The sequence below is a fragment of the Rhodamnia argentea genome, chromosome 7 (assembly GCF_020921035.1).
Source record: "Rhodamnia argentea isolate NSW1041297 chromosome 7, ASM2092103v1, whole genome shotgun sequence".
NCBI classification, from domain to species: domain Eukaryota; kingdom Viridiplantae; phylum Streptophyta; class Magnoliopsida; order Myrtales; family Myrtaceae; genus Rhodamnia; species Rhodamnia argentea.
In genome coordinates this window covers 25,938,408-25,965,821 of record NC_063156.1, presented here as the reverse complement: position 1 = coordinate 25,965,821, position 27,414 = coordinate 25,938,408, and the positions used below count along the sequence as shown (strand labels likewise).

At 38.8% G+C, this 27,414-nt stretch overlaps 2 protein-coding genes across 2 annotated transcripts; one reads left to right on the top strand and one right to left on the bottom strand.

Moving 5' to 3' along the window:
- Nucleotides 1-752: 752 nt before the first annotated feature.
- Nucleotides 753-8,055, bottom strand: LOC115742365 (probable ethylene response sensor 1). Its single transcript, XM_030676601.2, has 5 exons — nt 6,663-8,055; nt 2,505-2,873; nt 2,120-2,386; nt 1,761-1,888; nt 753-1,305 (listed from the first exon to the last, which is right to left on the bottom strand). The coding sequence occupies exons 1-5, from the start codon at nt 7,569-7,571 to the stop codon at nt 1,068-1,070; spliced, it is 1,911 nt and encodes a 636-aa protein (XP_030532461.1). The 5' UTR covers nt 7,572-8,055; the 3' UTR covers nt 753-1,067.
- An 11,938-nt stretch (nt 8,056-19,993) lies between these two features.
- LOC115742367 lies at nt 19,994-27,059 on the top strand. Its single transcript, XM_030676602.2, has 6 exons — nt 19,994-20,555; nt 21,190-21,389; nt 25,656-25,941; nt 26,018-26,103; nt 26,204-26,295; nt 26,392-27,059. Exons 1-6 carry the CDS (start codon nt 20,250-20,252, stop codon nt 26,643-26,645), a joined length of 1,224 nt encoding a protein of 407 aa, XP_030532462.1. The 5' UTR covers nt 19,994-20,249; the 3' UTR covers nt 26,646-27,059.
- Nucleotides 27,060-27,414: the final 355 nt, after the last annotated feature.

The window sequence follows — 27,414 nt, the reverse complement described above, 5'->3', positions numbered from 1 at the left end:
CATCGGTCTGAACCGAGGTTCAGCAGTTGTTAAAACTTAAAAAATTTATATTATCAAACGAATTTTTGTTTCGAAAACAGGAATTTTGCATTGTTGTGAAACGCGTATTTTTGCAAAAAAAATTCATCTAGAGAGTAGAAATAAAAATTTTCGTTTCTGTCTAAAATTAGAACCTGAGGAAAGAATGGTTATTATTCGCGCAGTACCGTCTCCCTTAATCTTTGGCCTAGAAACTAGTTTTGAGTAGGGTCGCATGAACAAAGGTTGTCCCAATCTCAAATGCTTTCTTGAACAAGGGAAAGCTACCGGCAGATATCAAGTCGTGTTAATCTAGATTTTATACCCATTGCCTGCGAAGAAAACTCGAGATCAGATACATATTTTGGCCAGAAAATGGAGAGCTCCTCTAATCAAGCTCCCATGGCATGTAAATCTGAGTGAGAGGTTCTTGTGAAAAGCTTTTGAGATATCATTTGCAAAAATAAGGCTAGTAATTCCGAGAGCTGCTCGAGCCGCCTTCGATACTGTGGATGTTCTTTTCCTCAGCCAGAGCGGATCTCTTCGGCATAGTCCTCGGGCAGGTGCAAATAAGCAAAATCAATTCGGACGGCGCCCCAGATCCCCGTCCAGAAGGAGAAAGGAAAACAACAGCGAGTCTGATAACAATTATTGCTACTAAAGTACTAATAAAGTTGCAGAAGGGAAGTGATTTGATAATTGATTTTGCTAAGAACTACTCTTAAAGCACATGTTAAGTCATTGCTCCGCGTATAGAGAATGTGAATTTCCATCGGTGGGAATCATCCCAATCTATACAAAAGTGCGTCATGGGCGGTTCCTAGGACTAAGTAGGGCAAATGCAGACGTCAAGAAAACTGAGCCGGGATCAACAGTAATTCTACCGAAACAGTCAAAGTTTATACTCACAAGATTGCTTGGACACTCGCGTCGGCGTTCTAGCGAATTCATCCCAATCCACCACAGTGGTATGTAACAATTACTGGATCATACGAAAAATCTACCTCGTTGGGATACGCCGTTAGAATAAAGCACTCGCATTTGAGACTTCAAAAACTTCTTTGATATGGGGAGCTGGAAGGGACTGTTCTGTCAGTATCTCTGAGAGGTTTGTGCCGTGCAAAATCGGCGCTTCCATGACTAGACTGAGCTCTAGGTGAAGTCTCGTGGGCTGCCGGGTCATTTGCATTGCTGCATTTCTGTAGTTTGACGATGAAACTGACGTTGGTGCCCTTGTCGTGGCCTTCACTCTCGATGGATATGTGACCTCCCATGAGTTCTATAAATCTAAAATCATGAAAAGGAGAGTAGGCGAGATCTCAGATCACAAAACCAAGATAATGCAATTTCATCCGGTGGCTTGCAAACTTTAGTAGACAAAAGGTTCGAGAAAATTATCTCTGAGATATCATCTGAGTGTCTAAAAGGGGTCAAAAAAACTAAGATATAGAGCGGTGCAAATGAATCGATCCGCAACCTCAAGGGTCAATACTCGATATCATGCCTCGAGAAGCATAAAATTTATGGTTCAAAGATCCATAGATCTTTTCTGACTCAACTGAACTCATTTGAAGCCCACCCAAGGACATTCTGGCTCAAGGTTTGTCAGTGTGCATGAGACAAGAGGGCTTCATATGCTTGAGGGACTAGCAATCAGTGAAGTGACCAAAGGACCCAAGATACTTGCAACAGAAAAAGAAAGTTGCAATGTGAGCAAAAGCGTTAAGCAATGTGCAATCTACCTTTTGCAAATGGCAAGTCCAAGTCCTACACCGCCACTAACTCGATTAGCTCCACTTCGAGGATGAATAAATCTGGTAAATATTTGAGAAATATCTTGTGGCTGTATGCCACAGCCAGAGTCCTTAACCTGTCATGAGAATCCAAGTCAGTTGCATCATTAAGACGATGATAAACCAGATTGCTTGTTACGGAAAAAAAGGCATGTTTCCTGATATGGGATCCGCTGTACTTCAAATTTATCAGTGCAAAAGAACCTGAAGCAAAGCATTACGTAGCAGGCCTAGAGAACTGAAGATAAGGAGTTTCGAAAGGACAATCCATACACGCTGAAAGAAGCTAAACTGCGAAAGCCATCAACCTGCAATCTCAGGTAGAAGTGAGCATTACTAAAGACTGGATGGAATTCGGGTGGTCGCCACTCCACTAAAGACTCTGGTTTTGCAATGGAAGCTACAACCGATACGTAGACTTGCTTTGTGAACTTCACAGCATTCCCGATTATATTTAGCAAAGTTTGCATAAGGCGTTTCTCATCGCCAACAGCATGGGTAGGCAGGTCAGGAGCCAGAAATGCAGTCATGGATAGTTTTTTTGCAGAAGCAATGGGCTTTGTCAGATTAATAACCTGGCTTCATAAGATAACCAATTACTCATGTTGCTTCTCAGATAAAGCAAATTAATGTACAAAATGAAGATTATTGTAGACTTTTTAGATACTGTTAGCAAAAAGTTGCTATATTTACCTCTCTGACAATACCATGAAGATTGAATGTCCCAATGTCTAGCTCAAGGCTGCCGTCCTCAAGTTTAGAAAGGTCAAGAACATCATTAATAAGCGTCGCCAAGAGTTCGCTGCTCTTCAGTATGGTTTCAATCATAACCCTTTGTTCAGGAGTCATTTCGGTATCTAGAAGCAGTGAAGAGAGCGCAACAATTGAATGAAATGGTGTCCTCATTTCATGATTCATTACTGCTAGGAAATCATTGCAAGCATGAATTGCCATCTCTGCCTCGCGGCGAGCTAAATCTAAATCAATATTCTGCTTAACAAGCTGATCCCGAGCTCGCATGGATTCTTCAAGAATAGCAGCATGGGAGAGAGCCACAGCTACCTAAATATAAAATTGAGATGCAAATTCAGCAGCCAGATAACAAGAAAATCCTCGAACCAGTTTCATGATTTTTGAAGCAATAAAAAATAATTCTCAGATACCTTACCAAAAATAAATAAATAAATAATTCTCAGACTCCGTAGAACGTTTCATGTAACAATTTCTGGACTAAGCCCCAAAGGCCCAAACTTCGAACAAGGACTGTCAATATTTTAAATCGCGGTCACGGAAGCCGTCACACTGCAAGAGCGGCCATGATAGTGATTGTGGTGGGATGTTTCCTATTCTAATGCGTGGTTATATTCTCAAAAGAGGTGATTGCGTATTGGTTCATGGAGGAATACGTGTACGGCATATAGTTAGGGATTGACCGATTCTAGTGATTCATACACCCAAAGATTGTGATTCATGAAGATTGGAATATATTCTCATGGCCAATATCATGTTGAGAGTTTACAATTGCATGTCATATATTCTGCCCAAAAATGATTATGTGATGATGTGTGTAACTCTCGGGATGTGTACTTAAGCAGTTTTAAGTTACACAATATTGGTTCACGAAGATCACATGTACATCATATAATTGAGGAGTGTCTAATCCTAGTGGTTCATACATCCAAAGATGGTAATTCATGAAGGTTGGAATATATTCTCATGGTGGGCTGCCATGTATAAAGTGCACATTATGTATTCTGCCCAAAAGTGATTATATTATAATGTATCTAACCCTAAATATGTGTACTTATAAGGTCCAAGTTGCACAGTACTCACATGATACTAATTGTATACATTGCTTGTTAAATTAGTCACATTCTCTATAAACGGTAACTCTATTAAGATTGAGGTTCATACTAGTTCAAACTTTGAGAAGTGGGTAGAGGATTTTATGTTTGGGATGAAGCTGGCAAAAGTTCACATGCTCTTAATAAGGATAAGCCGGCAGATTTTACTGCGGACAATACGGAACTCAAGAAGGCACATTTTGTTGCATGGGTTAAGAGCAATCGGATTTGTTTATTATCTCCGAAGTGATCCATTCAATACCACTTTGAAAGTGGTTTGCTAGCTGACAGCACTACCATACAAATGATGGCAACCTTGGAGGTTAGGAATTGTGTTTCGTCTAATGCTCAGATTGTAATATATCTGCAAGGACTCTTCAACATGAGGCTTGATGGTTCTAGCAAGGTTGGAAATTACGTGATAAGAATGATGGATTGATAGATTAAGAGGTTGAAAAATCATACTCATAAAAGGACTCCAAAAATCACTAGTCATTCTGACAACTTGGGTCCAAAGATAGCATCCTTTAAGAATGATAGTGACCACAACTTCTTTTGTAAGAAGAAATGTCACGTAAAGAAAGACTGCAATAAATATAAAACTTGGTTGTCTAAGAGTAAACATACAAGTAATGTTTCTTTGGCTCTGATTTATGAATTCAATCTATCAGAAGCCCATCCAGTTTGGATGCGATAAAAGACGAGATGCGATCTATGAAACATAAGGTATTTAGCAGCATGTTGAATTGCTGAGGGTCACAAGCTCATCGGTTGAAAATGAGTGTATAAAACGAAAATGGACTCCAAAGAAAAGATTGAGAAGTTTAAAACCAGACCGGTAGCCAAGGTTTCACTCGGAGAGAAGAAGTAGACAATGAAGTAACTTTTTCCCCAGTTTCTTCTAAAGATTCATTCAAAGTGATCAGGCCCAAATTAGAGGAAAACAAAGAGTTCGGGTCAGTCAGAAAAAAGGTTAACCGAAGAAACAAAAAGACACACCAGGAAGTCACAAAATAACACTAATACACGACACGTCTACATTTAAACAAAGAGATATCACACGATATACCTAAACAATAATATCATAGGAATTAGAATACTACGGGCACATCATGAAAACAAACAATGGCTTATCACCACAATACATAAATAACACTTGCATAAAAAACATCTAAAAAGATAAAATACCGTTCTTTTCTCTCATGATCTTTTTTCTTTTTTGTTTCTTTTTCTTATTTTGGAGGAAAAATGACACAGATGGTCATTAAACCATGATCCAATGTGCAATGTCATCCTTAAACTATTGATTTGTTCAAGTTAATACTAAGAAGAAACGGAAATCGGTACACATGTGACAAATTTACCCCAAACTAATTTTTGGGTCACCAAAAATCCCAAACCGGTACATGCGTGACACTTACCCTCCGTTGACTTACCCCAAATGTTACCATGAAATTGTTAAGCTGTATGACACATAGCAATAACTCGGTTGATGTGGCAAGTCCACATGGAAATCCATAGCTCTCTTTTTGTTTCTTCGATTAGCCTTAAATTTGAAAACAAGAGATAATTCTCTCTCTCTCTCTCTCTCTCTCTCTCTCTCTCTCTCAGGGTACGAAAAAACATAGGTTTTCCTCTTCATCGAGCACACTTCGTTATCTCGTCTTTGTCCTTGTGAGTAGGCATCGTAACTCTTTCGAGCATGTCTCTAAACTTTTGGTATTTGTTCAATTTAGTCTTTTGACTATATGAGCATGTTCAATGTTGTCAATGAACTTGAATCAATTGAAGGATAATGCATGAATATTTTCATACAATCCAAGAACTAAACCATATTGAACAAACGAAGAGTTTGAGGACGACATTACACATTAGATTAAAGTTCAATTACCACATTGAACAAATTAAAAGTTTATGGACCATATTGCACATTGGGCTTAAGCTCTGGAACCATTTGTGTAATTTTCTCTTTTGGGAAAGAGTCCAAGATTTCGAAAGAAACATTTTCTTGAGTTTTGGAGAGATTCTCGCAACCACTGCAATATCGCAGACAGCAGCCGTGAATTCGTGATAGCCGCAATAGTAGAGATAGCAGGCCCTATGGGCAAGAATCAGATTCTTGCCGCAAGAGTGGCTAATAGCGGTAGCAGCCGCTGCTAACATTGTATACCGACAGCAATGGCCACTATTTTGATGCATGATGGACAATCCTGACATCAAACATGGATCAAGTAGGGGAGAAAAAACGAAATGAAAAGCAGAATAAGAAAAGAACCAGAAGCAGGAGACAAGCCGATATATTGAATTCGTAAAGAGCACATTAGTGATTAGCATCTACTCCCAGTTGGAAACCATAACGACAGGAACATGCATCTTAATGAACTTGCATGTGGCCCACACTGTAGCAGCAGACTTCTTCGTCACGATTGATGAAACAGAGACAACAGAAATTGTTATTTATTGGAAGATATGCTAAAATCAGAACTAACAGCAACAACAAAGAGTACAATGACTAATGTACTTCTGAGCAAAAGATATAAAAGCACCACTTCACTGCTGCATTAGCATGATATCAAAATCCAGTGAGAGGGACCTGTGCAAACGCAAAGGTAATGGCCAGAATAGCTTCTAGCTTGTGATTATGCAAAGCTGCTGTTATTCTCAGTTCAATAATGTTCCATGTTATTATATATCCACCAAACGGGAATATAGGGAGAGCAAACTTCGAGAAATGAGTTTCCCATTCTATGAAACTTATTCATAGCTGTGCTTTACCTTGGGCCACCTTACAGAAGGCCTCTAATTGCACTCACGGTGGTCTTCATCTGTTTTAATCCTTCTTTCAACCACTGCTTTGTGGACTACCGTGCTTAACTTCTAAGATTTACAGCTATACAAGCAACCATGAGAAGGTACGCCCAGTGCCAAACTCGTGAAAGGCAATGTGTCCACGTATATAGAAGAGAAGGTACCCAGGAAATTTTCAATCAAGTAAGAGAGGACAAACCTGGTCTGCAACAACTTCAACAAGTTCCAACTCGTGCTCTCGCCATTGTCTACCACAGTTTGTGGGGAGAATCAGAACCATCACTGCATAGCTTTTTACCGAAAGGTCAGGCCAATCGTTAATCTGAAAATTTGATAGGTGCAAGAGAGGTACTCGAACTGCAACAACTTCTGGTGGCATATATCTGCCCACGAGAGGTCTGATCCTAGCCAGAGGACACGTATAGGGTATATGCATCACTCGTCCACTACTGAAAACTTCATTGACTGCGGGAAGGTTTATCGGAATGTTAGATCCAACAGATAGCTGATGGTGTAGAGTGTGGCAGAGTTGCAACGTCGTGCCAGTTCGTGACGGCATCCACAAGGCACATTCCTCAAGCCCTAATGTCCTTCCCAATTCTACAAGAGTTGTTCTCAGTATGGTATGGCGGTCAAGAGTACTTCTGATCTCATAAGTTAGCATCCTAACGTGCCATCCAGTTTCCTTTTGTGTAAGAATGAGGCCCATCTCTCTGTCGAGCTCTTCAGCTTTATTCTTCAAAAACAATTCCCTGGTTTTTACGCTCAGCAAGTCAGGAATTATGTGGACAAGCATCAAAGCTGTTGCACATGACACAATGGCACAAGAAACTTTCGCAAGTGTCATCACCACAGCAACAGCTTTTGAATGCATACTCATTGTCCACAGATTTATGAAGTGAGTCGCCCCACAAAGAACAATGAAAGCACCAAACTGCATCAGCACCCATCTATACGGGAAGAACGCAGATTTTTGCACAAAGTATATGAGCTCAAGGGGAATCGAAAAATATGCCAAAGCAATCAAGAAGTCTGATATGTACTGATACTTCACAAGTAGTTCTCCAGGAGACCATTGGGTGTCGATGCAATCGCAGGCCTCCATCATATAGTAAACCCCTCTCTAAACCTGAGTATTCAATAAAAAACAATTAACATCTCGCCACCCACTATGACCTACAAAAAAGCATACAAAACTTTGGTGTACATGCAAAGCTCCTATCAATTGCTTTAAACTGGTGCAATTCTATGCCCTCAGAGATGGATCTGGTCCAAATTCTGTGGTGGGTTATGAACAACCAACAACTTCTATCACAAACTCAGAATGGTTGAAGCAGAGATTGAGTACATCTGACGACGAAATCGGTCAATGTGTCGCATTATCAAGATGGCGCCGGATTGGTTGAGGAAAAACTAATGATCCAATATGGTGAACTCTGCTTGAGTTCAGCTAAATTGAGAAACAAATAAATTAATGGACCTTCCAAGTGATTCCCTCATTGTTAGTGTGCGTGTGATATAGAGAGAGAGAGAGAGGGAGGGAGGGAGAGAGCTTTGATGTCTGGATGATTGCACAGAAAGTTTCCCACTAAAAAAGGCAAGCACATGATCCAGATCAAAGGGACAAACATCGTACTACATTCACTGATCAACCAAAATATAAACAGCTTAAAAAATATATATATCCCCAGTATCCCACAGCAGTAACATGCCAAACGAATTCTTTGAGAGAGAGAGAGAGAGGGAGGGAGGGAGAGACCAAGCAGATGCGAAGTGGCCCCCCTCTTCTTCTTTTTCTCCCGTGCAAATGAAGCCCTTTACTTAACCCCAAAAAAGATCATTCTTGGCATAGTCTTGCTCGTACCGAAAGACTTCGAATGAACTTGAAAACGAGGAAAGAAAACATGCAAGAAAATCAACAGATAAGAAAGAAAGAAGCAACGAGAAATGGGTACCAGACAAGAAGACGAGGAAGTGAGATCAGCTGCCGAATCTGTAATAATTCCCATCGAGAGAGACACAGAGAGAGAGAAGGCAGAGAACTGATGAACAGAAGCGGGAATGAAAACTGAGTAAAACCACGGCGTCACGGACAAGGTGGCACCACCTTCTTTCTTTTTCTTTCGTTTGAACTTCTTTGCTTGCTTAGGGTCTGTATCCTAATGTTCCACAAAAAGTATTTTTGTTCCCAAAGTATTCTCGAAACACTTTGGGAATAGAAATATGTATAGTAAAAAAGTATTTCCAAAGTATTCTGGGAACACTTTTAAGAAACAGAAATACTTTTAGAGTAGAAATAAAAAACAAGAAAAACTTATTTCCGTGTTCCCGAACACTTTTTAGAAACACATTTGGAACATTTTTTAGAAATAATTGGGAACAATTTTGTTTTTGAACACATTTTTTTCTCTTTTGTTCTTGCATAATGTTGACACTTGATTTTTGATCATTTTATTTTAAAAAATTAATTAAAAATATGAAAAAATTCATAAAATTACAAAATCAACCTTGGAAGCTTTGGCCTAGTCTTAGCAACCAATTTTGAACAAAAAAATATTTTTTGTAATATTTGACATTTTGCAGATTTATTTTAATTATAAAAATAGCCGAAAATAAGGAAAAATAGTATTTGTAGTCAGAAAAATGTGCAAAATTAGTCCATATTCTTATTTTAATTCCCTTTTCATTTTGGTCTCTTAAATTTAAAAAAAATTCAGTTTGGGACCACATGCCACTTCATTGAATATAATCCTAAATTGACTAAAAAAATTCATTTTAAATCATTTTAGCCAAAATTTTTACTTTTAGAGTCATGACATGAGATTTTGATACCTTGCATCTCATTTCAATCCTCATGTTTGGAAAAATGGCACAATTAGACTAAAAGGACCTAAATGCACAAATATTTTTCATTTTAGTCCTCGATTTCACTCAAAGTATAATTAATATTTTTCTAGGGTCCCCGTTTAAAGGTAATCATATTTTTAACTACTTGGGAACATTTACGTGTAACTCATAATTGTAATTTTTCCTATCTATAGAAAACATATTTGATGTTCTCATTGTCTAATTCCAATTCGTCTTCTCTTTCAGTTTTTTTTTATTTTTATAGTTGATCTCGTCTATATCATCATTTGATAAATCGTGCATAAATTACTTATACATATATTGGTCCAATTTGATTTAGTAAATTGAACAAATGCGATTTAATTTGATTTAGTAAGTTAAAAAGATAAAGACATTTTAATTTTAATATATATAGTCCCCTTAATTAAATGAAAAAAATTAGGAATAAGTTTTTTGCGGTTACCAAACGCATTTCTTTTCTTCTTCTTTTTTGTTCCAGAACAGAAATTTTATGCGATTACCAAACATGTTTCTGTTCTTTTTTTATTCTGGGAACAGATTTTTTTTGCGATTACCAAACGCGTTTTTGTTCCCAAAAATCGTTGCTGGGAACAGAAATAGAAAAAAATGTTTCTGTTCTAAAAGTTGTTACGAGAACAGAAACGTTACCATACGCAGCCTTAGCACCCATGTTTAGGAGGGAAAGAATTTGGAGGGACGAGTGTTGTTTATTTTGGCTTTAAAAGTAAATTAGAAAGCAATTTCTTTCATTTTCATCGAAAAAAAAAAAACTTGGACGAAGAGAAGTAATTATCACTTTATCCGGCGATGCGATTTATTATTAATGATTTTCTCGTCGAATAGAAACGGGGATGGATATGTCCCTTTTCCGAAGTGGGGTGAAAAATTAAAAAGTTGATCATAGATCAAAATGTTGAGTTGCTTAAATACTAGAAATAAGTGTATTAAAAGTCCTAAAACTTGTCATATAAGTGTAATTGAATCATAAAACTTTTAAAAAGTGCAATTAAGTCTTAAATTTTATCACGAAAGTGCAATTGAATCCTAAAACTTTCAAAAAGTTTAATCAGGTCCCACGACTTATCAAGAAAATACAATCGAATCATAAAACCTTCAAAAAGTGTGATCAACTAAAGAATCATGTTTTATCCACTTGATAAATTTTAAAACTTGATTGTATTTTTTAAAAATTTTAAGACTTAATTATATTTTTTAATAATTTTTAGAACTTAGGTAGGAACTCGTCTTTTTCTTCTGATATGTCGATGTTTGGTGATAAGTTTTAAAACTTTAACACAATTATTTCCGTCCATTACTAGAAGAGAGCAAGTGAATCGGGCTGTAGGACGCGACTGGGCACTAACTAGGCTGGTGGAACAAGGGGGGCCCACCTCTCAGGTTCATAGAATGCAGCAGGTACGCGTGAAAGATGAAGTTCATGGAATGTGGTCTGAATCCTAGAAAGAGGATCAACTTTCTATTCAAAACTTCTCCTGAAGCAAAGCATAATTGGGTCGAGGCCCTGACCATTCCTGGCAAGTGATCACAGGGTGCGTATCATCGTGGCTGATTCGTACGGACCCGAGGATTTTTAAGCATTGGATAAAATCCTCGCATTTACGAAAATTCTTTGGTCCCCGTGCTACTTTAGGGCGATCTCAACGGAATAAATTGCTTCGATTACTTCGTGTCATGATTAATAAATTAATTAACGAACATGTTCAGAGTTAACGTTCAAGGTTCCTTCTTCTTCTTCTTCTTCTTTTTGAGAACTAGACAGCGATTGCTTAGAAAAGTGCTAATGTGGGGTTGCAGGTTTGGTTACACCTACAATCGAAATGGAAACCGAACATTTCATTATTTAACTTGTCTCAATCCCTCGATCTATTAATGGACTATCTCTTCAGAAATTGTGAAAAGTGTTTCACTCGAGTTATTATTGCTTCGGCCCATATTCCTAAAAAATTGAACCAGGCCATATTCGCTCCATCTCTCGAGTCCCGAAGAAAACTCCCTCCCAGTCGGATATCTCTTTTGATCGGCCGTTCTAAATACTCACGCACAAGTGCAACCCCGACGCGGGACCGAGTTTAGTCACCAATCCCCACAAGCACACGCATGCAGTGAGTAAATGGCACTGTCCTTGACATGTGTTGCACGAACTAGAGATACGTTCTTAACGAACTTCCACAGCGCACCCCAATCAAATCCCCGCAAATACCCCGAAATATCAAGTATCAATTCATTACCCATCAGCGTTGAGTTTATTGCATTTCCAACTCTAAACTTTTTAATTTTGCCAAAGTAGTCATAAACCTTCATGCGAAATGTGGTCATTCCGGATAATTTTTGCCGGAAGTTATCGACGCGGCGGCCCAATCATGGGCCGGCCATCCTACACGGCACACCACAACGTCGGCGATTTTCGGTAAAAATCGACCGGAAGGGCTGCATTGGTATTTTGCGCAAAGGTTTATGATTAAATTGACAAAATTGAAAAGTTCGTGAATTAATTGACATTCATACAATAATAAGTTTATAACCGATTTGATGATTATCAAAGGAAAGAGCAGTTATATATAACATTTTGGGGTGGTCATAAGATTATCGGTCCATCTAGATCACAAAAAATTAAATAATACTCAATTGAAATTTATTGTGGGGCTACTCTTTGAAGAACTTGTGGCCCACAGTATACTAATATTCTTGCAAATTAGTAAAAAATGTAATGCTAGCAAATATATATGTATATGTATATGTATATGTATGTATGTATGTATGTGCTGTGAAGGGAATTGATTTAGCATATGCGATGCTGACACTAGCACTTTCAGACTCCTGTCGTCAAATTAAGATTTCCTTTTATATATATATATATATAAAGGACCACTATCGTCTGGGTGCATTGCCCTCGAAGAGAATTCGATGGTGGAGGAGGCAATGTGCTTCTTCCTATGCGCTTCACTTGCGGAGTCAACTTTGCTATTTTTTATTCGAGAAAATTCGATCTGGCATACGATTTAAACATTGATATAATACGATTGACTGCTTTTATGTCTCTTATTGATCTCGACTTTGATCAGCCGCGCTAAGTACCGACATTTCGAGAAGGTGTTGATTCGATCGATTTTAGTCGAGCTGACCAAGCTCTTAAGTCTCGAGCCCACTTGCGAACTACTCGATGAATGCACAATGCTAGGGGAAGGAAAAAAGGGCCAATAAATATGTCTAATCGGTTATCCCCACATCTTAAGATATGGCATGTGGCACGTACTTTAGGTCGTGTTATGTCGACAAAGTATGTCTCTATCGTGAACAATGTGTGTCCTCGTTTTTAATTTTTTTTTGCCCAAGCACGTGAAATTTGCAGTAGATTCGCGTATACTTTTTAAAAAGAAAGCACATGTAATCAAGATTATATCTAGGATTTTTAGGGAGAGACAGAGGGTCTGTATGATAAAAAACACTCCGGAAACGTGTATGGTAAAAAATTGTTCCAAAAGCGTTCCGGGAACACTTTTGAGAAATAAAAACACTTTTGGAGTAAAAATGAGAAACAACAAAAACTTGTTTATGAGTTTTGGAACACCTTTTAGAAACAACTTGAGGGCGAGCTTGTGCAAGCTACCCTCGCTCACCATCGTCGGCGAGGAGTTGAAGCGGCCGCCACCGGTGGCCGATTATAGATCCTTCCTTTTGATGAAAAAAGTATTTTTTTTTTTTGTACTTGCCAGCCGCCACCGTTGCCGCCGGCTGCCTGATTTAGATCATTCCTTTTGGTGAAAAAAGTATTTTTTTTTTTTGTACTTGCCAAACGCGTTTACGTTCCAAATATGTTCCCAGGAACAAAACGTTACCATACAGGCCCTGAGAGTAACAATCCTTCCTTCAGCTCCCAATCGGGCCTAAATTTGAGCCGAATAGAGGCCCGATCCATGCTCAAGAAGAGTAATTAGCACGTTCAATCTTAGACTGCGATCTTATTTTGCGCTAGCCCGGCCCAATGGAGAATCTGACTTCAGATGTTGTTGGCCCAATTGGAGTTTTTTTTTTAACTTCTACATTTTTTTTATTTTCTCTCTCTCTCTCTCTTTTGCAGGATAGGAATTTGAACTCGAAGAAATTTCTTGAACCATTGTCTGTACCAATTGGCTTCAATTCCTTTAGATTACGCAGGATTACAAATCGGGAACTTTGTAGATCACATTAACTTCGAGGAATTCCTAAAATAGTTGTTTCCTAAAACAACCTGGATTTCATTTAGATGCCCATCGAGCCTTGGCATTGCTGTATAAGATGTTCGTATTTAAGCCACAAGCATCAATCTTTTATGATGTCTAAATATATCCATACGCATAGAGAAACTGTTATTATAATTTTATAGACCTCGATAATATTTATTTGCACGTGCAATTCATTATGTCGGGGAAACTTATTGAGTTTCTCATTGCTAGGTAATGAAATGGACGGGATCTTTTCCATGAAATAACCATCTAATGATGCGGCATAGATTAAAAGGGAAATTCAAATGGTTACATTCAAAAACTGTTACATAAGTACACTACAGGAAAATATGATATCGTACTCGAAAGAGTTGATTGCATTCATGTTGCAAAACCTATGAGAGAAATGGCGGACAGGATTAATACCAGTTAATCAAATTGGAATAATCCTCAGATTTGGTACCGTCGCCACCTCCATTGATCAAATCATTTTGTCTCAGAGACATCTCCCAATTTATTTGCAATGACCCGTGGTGCGTATCTAGATTTAGCGTGTCCATCACCATCGCAACCCAAAAACTTAATATGATAAGTGGAGGGAGACTATGTGAATATAAAGAACATATATGACATGTTGTCAAGTGATGTGAGATAACAACTTCAACATACGGAACAACCATATTTATATGTAGATTTAGCTAGATAAAGTAAAAGCTCCAAATCTTGACCTCAATCTAAATTAGGAGAGGAGAGTGGTTGATCTTGCAAATATTGTGGAGTCATGTCACGAACATCCTCTTCAGTAGCTGTCGACTAAATAAATGACTTAGCTGATTTCCATATTCATCCAAGATCAATTGCAGAATTTACTCACGCACACAAAGGAAAGCTTCAAAAGAGGGAGATTGAAAAAAAAAAAAAAAAAATTTAGGGGAGAGAGAGAGGAGGGCTCTCCCTTAAAGAAGGCTCTGCAGAAAGACGACTCGGGCAACAGCTTCAAAGCATGCTATGATCTGTTTCATTTATAAACTGGAGAACTCTTCCGATAAAGACAATTTCAAGCCCCGCGTCTAGACGAATTAACTCGCGCTGAAAACGAGCAATTATCTTATAGAAGGCAATATTTTTCTACGACCCTTCTTTCCAATTTGATAAGATAGAAATCGTGGATATCACTTGCGTACAAAATTAAATGCAAATGAATGCGAATGATATCCATGGCGGTATCTCACCAGCCAAAGGATGCTCGGAGGAAAACACGATCTGTCTTGTAATTAAGGATTAGGCGTGAGGCTGAACTATCTATCAAAGATCTCACCTCAAAAGACAAAAGGAATTGGCTTGCTTTCCCGGTGGAGGGGGAAAGGGGGAAAGTTACTCTGCATCTTAGGTTTCGTTCGTTTCGCGAAAAACTAATGATTTTAAAAATATTTTCGTAAAGATGATCGTCTGTATTGCTCACAAAAATGAATAAACCAAAATTACTTTCATCGCCTATGAAAATGTTTAGACAATAATTTCTGTCGATAGTAAAAAAAAAAAATCTCATCGACTGGTAATTTCAAATGTTTAGACAATAATTTCTAGACGAACCAAAATTACTTTCATCGCCTATAAAAAAAATGTTTAGCCATCATTTTTTAATTTTTTTTAAATCATTAATTTTTTTACGAAACAAACGGAACCTTACGATCATTTCTTTTGGCGAAACCATTCTCTCACGAAGAATGCGGAGGAGAGGAAGTGATGGGGCGGGTTTGGGCCATCAGCTCATGTCTCCGTCGGTTGGACAGGGCAATGCATACGCAAGTCCTTGATTATTAATTTGAATGATAAAATGTGGATTTGAGTGGCGCAAATTGGCTGCATGGGTAATCACAAATCACGAATCACGTACATACAAGATCTTAATATCAATTTGAGAAAACACTCACGAACAAGACGGGTCAAGGGAAATTGGGATACAAGTTAAGGTTGAGTGGATCGATTTCTAAATAAGGGGGACCAACGGTTTGCAAATTCGAACCCACCAACTCCACACGGCTCGCTGACTGCCATGTTCCCAAAGCCAAAGCGAGAGCCACGAATTATACTGAACGCAAGAGTCACGAGTACCGGTAAAATTTGTTAAAAATTCAATTTCCCTAATCCTTAAAAAAATCGAAAGGAGAAGAAGAAAGAAGACATAAAATGAACAACGGAAGCTACAAAATCCCCCTTTTCTTCTTCCGTCGTCTCTCTCTCTTCTCCGAGTCTTCTTCACTATCTCTCGTTCTTGTCCTCCAAATCCCGCACCAAAAAGCCCCTCTAAAGCTCGCACGCAGTCAAATGCAGCAGCAGCCTACGCAAGCACAGTCTCATGAGACGCCCTCTCTCACTCCACCGTGCTTCAAAAACCGCCGCTAACGTTATATACCGGCCTATTCTTCCGTGTTGCATCCTTGCATGCGCTGACTGCGATGGGTATAAGGGATTCACTTGGGGTGTCGACTTTCTTTCCTTTTTTTTTTCTTTTGCTAGCGAACTTTGTTACTTTCCTAATAAACAAATTTATTAGCCGTAGCCTTTTGTTATGTTAGTCTTCCATGGAACCGTCGTCTTCTATTTAGCCCGTGTGATTTGAGGATTTGGAAGTTGAAATGTAAGTAAGCATTGTTGAAATATGATTGATTGCTCTTATGTCTCTTACTGGCTCGACTTTGATTAGCCGCGCGAAGTACTGGTATGTGCCAATTAGTTTTGAAAATTTGAAAAGGTGCTGACTCGGTCGATTTTATTCGAGCTAACCAGGCTCGAGTCTCGAGCCCACTCGTAAACTACTCAATGAAGGCGCGATGATAGGGGAAAAGGATCAATAGATATGTCTAATCAACTAATCTCTACATATTTTGATGGAGCGCGTGACATGTATTTCAAATTATATCAAATTGATGAAGTATGTCTATATCATGAACAATAGTGTTCACATTTTGGAATTGTTCGCACAAAAAAAAATATTGATTTTCTATTATTATGGGCATGTGATAAACTCAATCGATGATAGTAGAATTTGGTCATGAAAGAATGGAATTATCGACAATGTGATGAATTTACGACTTAAAGGAATCGAGAAAAATTAGAGTCTACGATCTCGTATGCAATCGTCAACGTAGTAAAACAAAGGTGGGACAAAAAAAAAAAAACGTAGTGAAATAAAAGAAGCGTCAAGATAGTGGAGTCAAGCAAACCGTCAAAATAATGGAGTGGAAGAAACCGTCCATAACCATTTGTAACCTCTATGATATCTTCCCTTTTATAATATCTATTTGTAACGTACGTTTTTAACCTCCATTTGTAATCTCCTCTTGTAACCTCCATCAATAATCGTCGATTGTAGGCTTTAAATAGCCACGTCGTAATCTTCGGAGCCCTCAAACGAATCAAGAATTTACTTTGATCTTTATTTTTATGTCTTGCACTTTATCTTTCTTAGTTTTAACTATCATATTTGCGTCATCAATTAAATTTCGGAATGGTGCTTTCGTGTTCTCAGACTGTGTCGTCGATTAAATTCTAGCATATTAGTTAACAATTCGTTATTTTATCAAGTTTGTATCGCCAAATCCTATCGTCTAGTAAATTTCGATACAATTCACGTCTGTACATTTTTGTTCGACTTGAATTGGTTGTTGTTCATTTGCTTTTGATATTTCTATCCAGAGTTGGCTCAAGGGTCCTATCCTCCTTAATAAAGAGCTGAAGAACGAATTTCGTTGAAGATAAATTCCGGCGAAACAGAAATATGTCGGTAATGCAGCTCAAATATACCATAGTCAAACAAAAGAATAAGCTGGCAGATGGCACACAGTTTTTTAAGTCATGCTACCTTAAATCCAATTCAATATCAATGACCTTCGTTGTAAAATCGCGATCTCATATCACGATAGATCTGTTTATCTATATTAATCTACATTGCCACCATACTGTCCAACCCCTTAGCTTGGAGCACTTGCATTTTGATTTATTTATTTTTTCCCTCCAAGAGCACGTGAAATTTACAATATATAAGTACTGGCACATTGATTCGCGTGTACATTTTTAAGAAGAAAGTAAATGTAACATGTAAGTAAGATTATTCTAGAAGTTTAGGGACCGAGGCCCGATCCATAGTTAAGAAGAGTAATTAGCACGTTCAATCTTGGGCTGCGATCTTATTTTGTGCTAGCCTGGCCCAATAGAGAATCTGACTTCAGATGTTGTTGGCCCAATTAGAGTTTTTTTTTTAACTTCTACATTCTCTCTCTCTCTCTTTCTCTTTGCAGGATAGGAATTTGAACTCGACGTCATGGAATTTCTTGAACCATTGTCATTACCAATTGGCGACATTTCCTTTGGATTACGCAGGATTACAAATCGGGAACTTTGTAGATCACATTAACTTCACGGGATTCCTAAAATAGGAGTCTCCTGTTTTAGCACTTCCGGCAGAGTCTTAAATAGGAGTTTCCTAAAACAACCTAGATTTCATTTAGATGTCCATCAAGCCTTGGCATTCCTCGATAAGAAATTAATACTCGAGAGTTATATTTTTCAAGTCTAGCAAATTCCAAATAACTGTATAACGAAGCAAATATCAAAACATAGTCTTGCAACTTGAAGCACACTCATCCCTCCGGAAAATATTTATTACCGTAAAACTTTGACAGCCGATCACCACATTCAGTGATGAGTAAACGCCGAGATCTCCCACTTCATTTGCAACAGTTTGTGGCGCGCGTCTAGATTCAATGTCCCCGTCACCATCAACTCCAACATTAATATATTGAAAGAACACATATCAAAATATATGTATGAAACTCCCATATTTATAACTAGATTTAGTTCGATAGAATAAAACTCTCAAATCTTGACCTAAATTTAAATCAGAGAAAGTAGAGCGCCCAATCTCGGAGATATTGTGGAGTCACACCATGAACATATTTCTTGGTGGGCGTTGACTAGATGAATGGCCGAGCTTATCTTCAGGTTCACTCAAGATTAGCTGCATAATTTATTCACGCACACAAAAGGATGGAAACAAAAGGGGATAGGGGAAGGGAGAAAGGGAGGCTGCAGAAAGAGGACTCAGGCGACGAACTTCAAAGCATACCATGATCCGTATCATCTACAATCCGGAGAACTCCTCCGGTGAAGACAATTTCAAGCTGTACGTCCAGACGAATTAACTGACGCCAAAAACAAGCAATTATCTTATAGAATACAATATTTATCTACAACCCTTCTTTCCAATTGGTAAGGTATAAATCGTGGATATTACTCGCGTGCAAAATTAAATGAAGTTGAATGCGAATGATATCCATGGCCGTATCTTACCGGTCAAGGGATGATCGGACGAAAACGCGATCTGTCTTCTATTTAGGGATTAGGCCTGACGCCTGAGGCCGAACTATCTACGAAGGATCTCAGCTCAAAAGACAAAAGGAATTGGCTTGCTGTCCCAGTGGAGGGGGAAAAAGGGAAAAAAGTTATTTTGCATCTTAGGCTCTGTTCATTTCATGAAAAATGAATATTTTACAAAATATTTTCCTAAAAATATTTGTCTGTATCTCTTATAAAAATGAATGAACCAAAAGTACTTTCATCGTGTATGAAAACATTTAGATATAAATTACTGTCAGTAGTAAAAAAAACTGTCATCGACCGGTTATTTTAAGTAATATGAGCCCTCATTTTTTGATTTTTCACGAAACAAATGGAGTTTTACAATCGCTTATTTCGATGAAATCATTCTCTCACGAAGAATGTGGAGGAGAGGAAGCGATGGACCGATTCGGGCCATCAACTCACGTGCCCATTGGTTAAGGGCAATGCACGTGCGAGTCTTTAATTATATTGATTTGAATGCTCAAACGTGGATTTATTTTCTTTAGTCAAACGTGGATTTGCATGGTGCAGATTGGCTACGTGGGCAATCACGAACGGTGAATCACATACATACAAGATCTCAATATCAATTTGAGAAAACGTTCACGGACAAGACAGGATGAAGGAAAATTGGGACACGAGTTAAGATCACTTGGGTCGATTTCGAAATAAGGGGGGCAACATGTTTGCCGATTCGGACTCGCCAACTCCCACACGACTTGCGACCGTCGTGTTCCCAAAGCCAAAGCGGAGCCACGAATTAAAGTGAACTCAAGAGTTGGCGAGTACTGGCAAAATTCGTTAAAATTTAATTTCCCAAAATCCTTAAGGAAAAATGGAAAGGAAAAGAAGAAAGAAAACATAAAATGAACAACGGAAGCAACAAAACCTTCTTCTTCCTTCGTCTAATCTCTCTCCATTCTCCGAGTGTCCTTCACTCTCTTTCACTCTGTCCTCCAATTGCCGGACCAAAAAGCCCTTCGAAAACTCGGACGCAGTCGAAAGAAGCACCCGCCTACGCAAGCAACCGGCCTCATCTCGCTCTTCTTCTTCTTCTCTGACACGCACCCTCTTTCTCTCATTCAAACTTTCTTTCTCTCTCCTTTCCCTCCCATCAAAATCGAAACTTTGATAAGTTGGTAAAATACCCTGGCGCTGAATCCCAAACCCCTAAACCCTTTCACGCCCGCCCCAATTTTTTCTTGTTTTAAACCCTAATTACTTCGATTTGTGCGTGCAATCTGCTTACATCGGCTCAAGTCTCGCCTGATTCTCGCGCCGTGATTGCCGTGATGTCCAACTCCGGCCGTTTCGCTGAGACCCGGGTCCGCCAGGATAGCCGGTTCTACAACCCGCCGCCGGTACGGCGCCACCAGCAGCAGCTCCTCCTGCAGCAGCAGTTGCAGAAGCAGCTCCAGAAGCAGTCCCGAGTCGACTCAGCCGAGGCGGAGGCCCGCGCCGACTCCTCGGATGACTCGGCATTGTCCCGGCCAAACTCTGTCTGCTCGTCCTCGCCTCCCAGCACTGCGAATTTGACCAATTTGGATCGTCTTATGGATTCCGTCACGCCCTCAGTCCAGGCTCGGTACTTGCCTGAGGTATGGGAGTTTGGGGGCAATTGTGGTAGTTGTGCTGATTTCGATCGTTGTAGGCACTTGTTGGAGATGTGTGCTGATTGTGGAGTTTATTGGTGTGTTCTGTTAGGTTACTGAGATAATTTAGAGAATGTCGCTTGTGGAGGGTGTTCTGACATGCTCTTATCTTTATCGCGGCACTGAAATTTTGATTTTACTGAAGTTGGGATTTGCTGTTTTGTTATTCATCTTGTTTTCTTGGGTTGAGGCAGTGAAAGTTCAGTATAATAAGGAGGATAGCAGCTTCAATTTTGAAGCTTTCCTCATAGATCACATGCTGTGTTGAGCATAAGTTGTGATGATTCGTTTTTGTTGTTTCAGAACCTAGTTCAAGTACGGAATCTTGGATTTTTCATTCGTATCTTTTCCCTGGTTGATGGGACCATGCCTGATGTTCTACATTTTTGCGAAGTTTATCTGGGAGTTTGTCTTCCACGTTGACATACATGTAACCTTTGATTTTGCCATTGCATGTCAATTTTCTTTATTCAAATGTGCACAATCTGGCAACCCTGTATAATCGTTATTGCAGTAGCTTGACTTTTATTGTGTGTTAGTATTAAGGGTATTATTTGTCTTGTGGATCGATACTCTACAGTTGAGATCGAGGCGTTGGCGAACACGGGAAGCTGATCCACTCCCTTATTATTTACTTGAGGAATTATGGGAATCTTTTAAAGAGTGGAGCGTCTTTGGAGTTGGAGTGCCTCTACTGTTGACTGGGAATGAGCCTGTGAAGCAGTATTATGTTCCATCATTATCTGGTATTCAGTTGTACATAGATCCCCTTAGACCGAGGTAAGGTCATGTCTTATGCTTGGTTTGTGTTAGATTGCCTGCATAAGGCTCTAATGATAACGTTCATACTTTTTGCTTCACTTGGTAGTGGTTTAACACAGTGACATTAATTTGCCTACATCTTTCCAAAAATATGTGCTTCTAATATGTTGCAAGGTCAGCTACTGCCACTGCCTTCACCCAACTGTAGCATCTTTATTGCTCACCCAAAACTCGTGTCGGATCTAACATTAGTCTTTCAATTGTAAAACTTGATGTAAGCACAGGCCAAGTGTTTTTGTGTTTGCTTGGTGACCTTGAAATTAAGTGGCATGCGAACAAGGCTAGTGGCTTGTGCGATAAACCAAAGAACTTGATTTCAGTGCCCATTAGAGTAGTGAAACTCGTACCTGCCTCACTTTAGAATGATGTAAGGATAATTGCACAAATGATCCTTGCATTTAGGCTTAATGTTCAGTGTGATCCTTGAACTTTTAATTTGTTCAATGTAATCCCTAAACTTTTGTAAATATTCAATCAAGTTCCTAGATTATTATATCCCTACATTGAATCTAGTCCAGGGACTAGATTGAATATGTACCGGAAGTCGGGGACGACATTGAACAAATTAAAAGTTCAAGGACCACATTGCGCGTTGGGCTAAAGTTTAGGGACCGCATTGAACAAATTAAAAATTTAGGGACAATATTGCACATTGGGTCAAAGTTCGGGACCATTTGTGTGATTTTTCCAGTGATATACAAGAAACCTTTACTCCATTATCTCATTTCTTTTCTATGTAAATATGGTGGGAGCTCTACGTCCGTTAGTATGAAATAAAATATCTGCCATTCTCTTCTTGGTCATTTTGTTTAGTTTCAACACTTTCTTGCATATCAGTTATTTTCGCTCAGCAATTATTTGGAAAGAAACACACTATGCTATATGGATCAAGTTACCGAGTTCATTTTGGCTTTTGTCTCTTCTTGGTCAGTTCTGCAGTGGAGCATTGTCATAAGGTTCACAAAAAATGTGACAAGCTTTGTTCGGATAGGTGTTTTAATATTATTAACTAAAAGTCCAGTCTTTCAACAAATTGTTCTTTTTGACTGAGTCCTTGGGCAAAAAGATGGCAACTACAAAAATTCATTGATTATAGGTTTTCCAAAGATGGCATCTTGAAGCTCTTCTACCATGTGTCTGTTGGGCATAAAAGGTGTCAAATTATTGAAGAGTTATCGCTTCTTGAGACGTGTTTTTTTTTTTTTTTGGCTAAAGAAACATGACACTTGTACCTTAGTTGTAAGTTATGTTGGCAAAAGAAATTTCATGCCAATCTGACTTGTCTGGTTTCATGGTCCTGCTATTTTCTCTGCCATTACTTGCACACGGTCAAGTTCTTTTCCATGTTTTCATAGGTAGTTTCTACAATTATCTTTTTATGTACTTCTCTTTCATGGTTATAGCTATCTTTCTTGCACGTGTTCTTTCTTGTCGTGCATCCTCGCTTATAAAGCTAGATCGTTGTTTTGCGCGAGGAATCTTTGGAGCTAACTCATAAGCTCCATTTTTGTGGAATTTACTATACATGCCGGAGCTCCTTTTATCTGGTTCTTGCAAACTGAAAGTTTGTACATGTACTGACTTTAATTTCTCGCTGTTGGAATCGTAGGAGTAATAGTGATTGCTATATGTTATCATATGCCCTTAGATATGAATTTTTGCTCTTTATTTGAAGCACGTCGGGTGCACTTGACTCTTGCACCTTGGGCTCTTCCAAGAGTTAGATGTATGTAAGTCCTGCTATTGAGCCTTAATGCAAGCTGTAACATTTTTTTTACTTAAACTTCAGGTCAATTTTAAGTCTTTAAGCTGTGTTAGGCTTGCCTAGCTATGTCTTGTTATATCCTTCAGTAATATAAAGATCTCTGATTGATACAAAAAGCAATCTAACACCAGTAACCGCAAAAACATGTGGGACATATATAACAATTGAACTGAAACTTTATAATGATGGTGCATTATGCTTATGCAGATAGATTAAACCATTGTAAGAGGAAATCTGGTCAAAAAGCTGGTTATCATCACCATTAGTATTTGGATGGAAGGGGAATAATCCTGTGCACACTTTAGTTTTCAGCACGGAGTTCTTGATTTATTGATGCCTCATTAGGCAGGGCAGACACTGCTTTCTAGTGTCTTTTCTGGTGATATAAGTTTGCTGTTTGTTTTGTTGGGCATGGTTCGGCTAAGATGCTGTAGGTACCACTTTTTGGGTTTGGTGGCCATTGATTCTTGTAGGGGTTCTTCACTGTAATGATCACTTTTCTCGGAAAATAATGGCCACTTTTCTTGGAAAATAATGGCAAAACTTGGCTTTATAATACCCCTCATGAATCTAAAGGGACTACATGTTCAGTTCTTTACATGATTCTTAAGGACTAAGAAATATGATGGCATTGTATAGATGCATGCATGATAAAGCTGGAGCGTTAGGTAAGAATTTGTTTTTCTGTCTCACATGCTAGCGTGCTCCTTTTAGGGGTGTCTAGAAAGCATGATAGAAACCAAAACTCTTATGCCAAGCTGAATAATTCCAGATCAATTTTTGGGCGGGTCATTGGATCCGTTCGGCCTACGAAAAAATAAAATCAGTTGACACTGCCCCATAGGCCTGTTAAATTCAAAAGGACCTGCATCCCATGTGCAGTGTGCGTCAAGTCTTCTGTCTCTTTGCACATGCTTCTCCCCTTCAAGCTTTAGTCTAGTGAAACAAAAACTCTTCTAGCAAGATTGAAAAGATACCACGGTCTGCCCACTTCATCTTCACCACCTCACTTGGCATGCTCCGCCTCACATTTTCAGCACAGTTTGCTTCAGCATTTACTTTGTGGGTGCATTGTTTTATTTGAATTTTTTTTTAGCAGAAAGGTGCAACTACAGTACTAAATGGTGCTCGTATAGAAAATGATGACATAAGGAAACGGAAGATATTAACATTATGGTAAGACAGGAGTTGTTTGCATAGATAATGAATAAGTTTCCTTTTTATGAGCTATTTTACACACAGGAAAACCCAAAAAATACTTGCTTAATTGCCCGTTTTCTTGTACTGGATGTTAGGAAGTACAACTTCTAGCTTTTCTGCTTATATTGAGGTTTAGGAGTCATAATTTATATGCGATGCTCTATAGTCAGACACATTTCTTTGTGTCTTCTCTGAACTGAATAATTTCCAACCCTATTAGTGATTGATATTAGGTATTGGAACATTCTTAGGAGCCCTAATTTTCTCTTTGCAACGCTAGCGGAGAAAATTATGAGGGCTGAGAATGGAGCCAATCTCTTCCACATTCTCCTTAATACCCAACTTCCATTAACTCCTCCCTGTATACTTGGCTCTTGCCATCCTTATCACCCATGGATAATTAGCCGTTATCCTCATTTTATGCATGATAAACTTGGATGTTCTATTCGACCAAAAAAACATGGATGTCCTAGCTTAAGCTTCAGATTTTTAACAGTGCTGCAGATTCCAAGTCGAGACATCAAAATTCATGTTTGAACTAGAAATTCCTTTTCTTCATTGGAGTGTCAGATTCCTGCTGCTTAAAATGACTGAATGAGTTGTCATCGCTGCTCCTTTTTAAACAGATTGGAACAAAAGCATGCTGGCTATATACTTATACTTGACTTCCAAATGAACACCTTGCCTCTGGAAGTAATTGATGAAAATCATCCCTGCATTGCTAAAACATTTCCTAATGAGCTTTCTTTTGCCATTTGCTTAACTGCTTGCAGACTGTTTAGTGGTAGTTTCCTTTGTCATGCGACAAAAGCATGTTTCATTTCTTTTTTTGGGGTTGCCAAGAAGTGAAGAACAAGTTCGATATTGCTTCTGTTACATTGATGTATATGTCCATCAACATAAGCATAATCTTCCTTTTCAGTAGTTATCAATGTATTGTTAGCAATAAAGTAGATGAGCTCATCCTTTCGAAGTTCAAATGCATTGTTTGCAAAGCGCCACGTACTCGCAAAATATTAGTGCAAGTTTTTGGGGGAAATGTGGATGTTGTATTCCTTGTAAATGTGTCCTTTAGATATCCAATGGACCGGGCTTCATGACTTGGCTGTGCACAGTTGATCTCTTTGATGTACCAAATGGTCGAAAGAGAGTAGATTTGTGGAGGCTTATTCTATGGGAAATCTCATCAAAAAATTTACCTTCTGGTGCCGTTCTTTCCTATGCTGCATATTCATTTAGTAGTGTTTTTGTATGTGCAGGAGAACGGGTGAAGACAGTGATGCCGAGACATCGAGAGAGACAAGTAGTGCCGGCAGCAGTGACTGTGAAGTGGAAAGAAGAGGGAAAGGTATTGTTGATGCATCATGGAATCAACACAATCTTGTTAATTCAAACTCACAGAAGATGAATAGACTGACATTAAGAGAGAAGCCTCTTGTGAGTTCATCGAGCGATGAAGCGGAGGTCGGCAATTCCTCTGGGACGCTAATATTTGAGTATTTGGAGCAAGAGCAGCCTCATCATCGCAAACCTTTTTATGACAAGGCAAGTTTGTATACCATTGGATGAGCTAATTTCATGGCATTACCTTGCTTCACTTATTTTCTTCCCTGTTCCTCAGGTTTCAATTCTCGCATCTCAGTTTCCTGAACTAAAAAGATACAAAAGCTGCGATCTATCGCCTTCAAGTTGGATTTGTGTTGCATGGTAATATGTTCTGTTGCTGTCACAATATGATACATCGAAAATTGCTGCCTTGCTTGATTCTTTTACTGCTTGTTTATGATGGATTGGGTCTTGGGAACAGGTATCCAATTTATAGAATACCTGTCGGCCCCACTCTGCAGAATTTTGATGCATCCTTTCTATCATTTCATCCTTTGTCGACACATTCAAGAGGTATCTCTCTCTCTCTCTCTCTCTCTCTCTCTCTCTCCATGCATGCACATATTTTTCTCTAATCTGCTGTATTTAAATGCATTTCTTCCGACACAGGCAAATTCAAGCCACAGCTTCATGTTTCGAGTGGCAGAAGGGGCCGGGGCGTTAGCACACCCTCTAAGTTTTCTCTTCCTGTTTTTGGTCTCGCTTCCTATAAATTAGGAGGCTCAATTTTAACTCCTAATGGACCGCACGAAACCCAGCAGGCCAACTCTCTCTTGCAAGCTGCTGATGAATGGCTCCGGCAGCTTCAAGTTTCTCTTCCCGATTACCAGTTCTTTGTATCCCACAACACTCAGTGGAGATAACAGAAGGACGGCGATCCCTTCTCTAAAATGCTTTGCTCTATAGGCATAAGATTGTAAGGTGTCAATTTTTGATAATGGTATAAGAGATAGAAAGAATGTGTTTCTAGAGTAAAAGGCATCTGTTTTCCTCTATTCCCCACTAAACAGATTGTTTTATGTGCCTTCATAACTTTGTAATTATCCACATCTCCCCCCGGAAATTTAGTAGGTCTTGAGGGGGAGAGGGAAGAATGCTTAATTGATTCAGGTTCAACTTAGGTTGCTCTGACTCTTGATTCTCATGAAAGAATTGCAGTCGGTTGGGGATATTCGAAGGAAAAGAATTACTTAATGTTTGTAAAAGTTGATATGTGCAAGTTGCATAGATTTCTACATGATTAACCATTGGTTTTCTATATGATAATCAATTGTTTTTGACCTGCTATGGTTCGATAATATCGCTCACATTGTTCAGATCAAACTCCAGCATTTTTGTTCAGCATGTCTATTGAAGCCTTTTTTCCGGCCAAAGGGCTGGTTCAAGTTGTTCCTATCGCTTGAACCAGTTGATTTCATACGTTACTTTTCCAGCTGAAAGTCTTCCATAATTACTGACAAATTTCCAATGCATATCCGAAGGCTTAGGGTCTACCTGAAGGTTATTCATTGCTTAATTGCTCCTCTGCAGGAAAGAATGTAATTCCAAGGTGAACGGGTGAAAGGGTGGAGAAGAAAGTCAGTGGTTTGAGAGCTTCACGTTACATTTTTGCATTATGAGCCAATTGTAAAT

What these genes read in the sequence shown, in the direction of transcription:
- LOC115742365 (XM_030676601.2), bottom strand. Translation starts at nt 7,571, where the DNA reads ATGATGGAGGCCTGCGATTGCATCGACACCCAATGGTCTCCTGGAGAA. An exon ending in TTGAAGTTGTTGCAGACCAG is followed by an intron (nt 2,874 to 6,662) that starts GTTTGTCCTCTC and finishes TTTTATATTTAG; the next exon opens with GTAGCTGTGGCTCTCTCCCA. An exon ending in ACTTCTACCTGAGATTGCAG is followed by an intron (nt 1,889 to 2,119) that starts GTTGATGGCTTT and finishes TTCTCATGACAG; the next exon opens with GTTAAGGACTCTGGCTGTGG.
- LOC115742367 (XM_030676602.2), top strand. Translation starts at nt 20,250, where the DNA reads ATGTCCAACTCCGGCCGTTTCGCTGAGACCCGGGTCCGCCAGGATAGC. An exon ending in GCAAACCTTTTTATGACAAG is followed by an intron (nt 25,942 to 26,017) that starts GCAAGTTTGTAT and finishes CCTGTTCCTCAG; the next exon opens with GTTTCAATTCTCGCATCTCA. An exon ending in TTTGTCGACACATTCAAGAG is followed by an intron (nt 26,296 to 26,391) that starts GTATCTCTCTCT and finishes CTTCCGACACAG; the next exon opens with GCAAATTCAAGCCACAGCTT.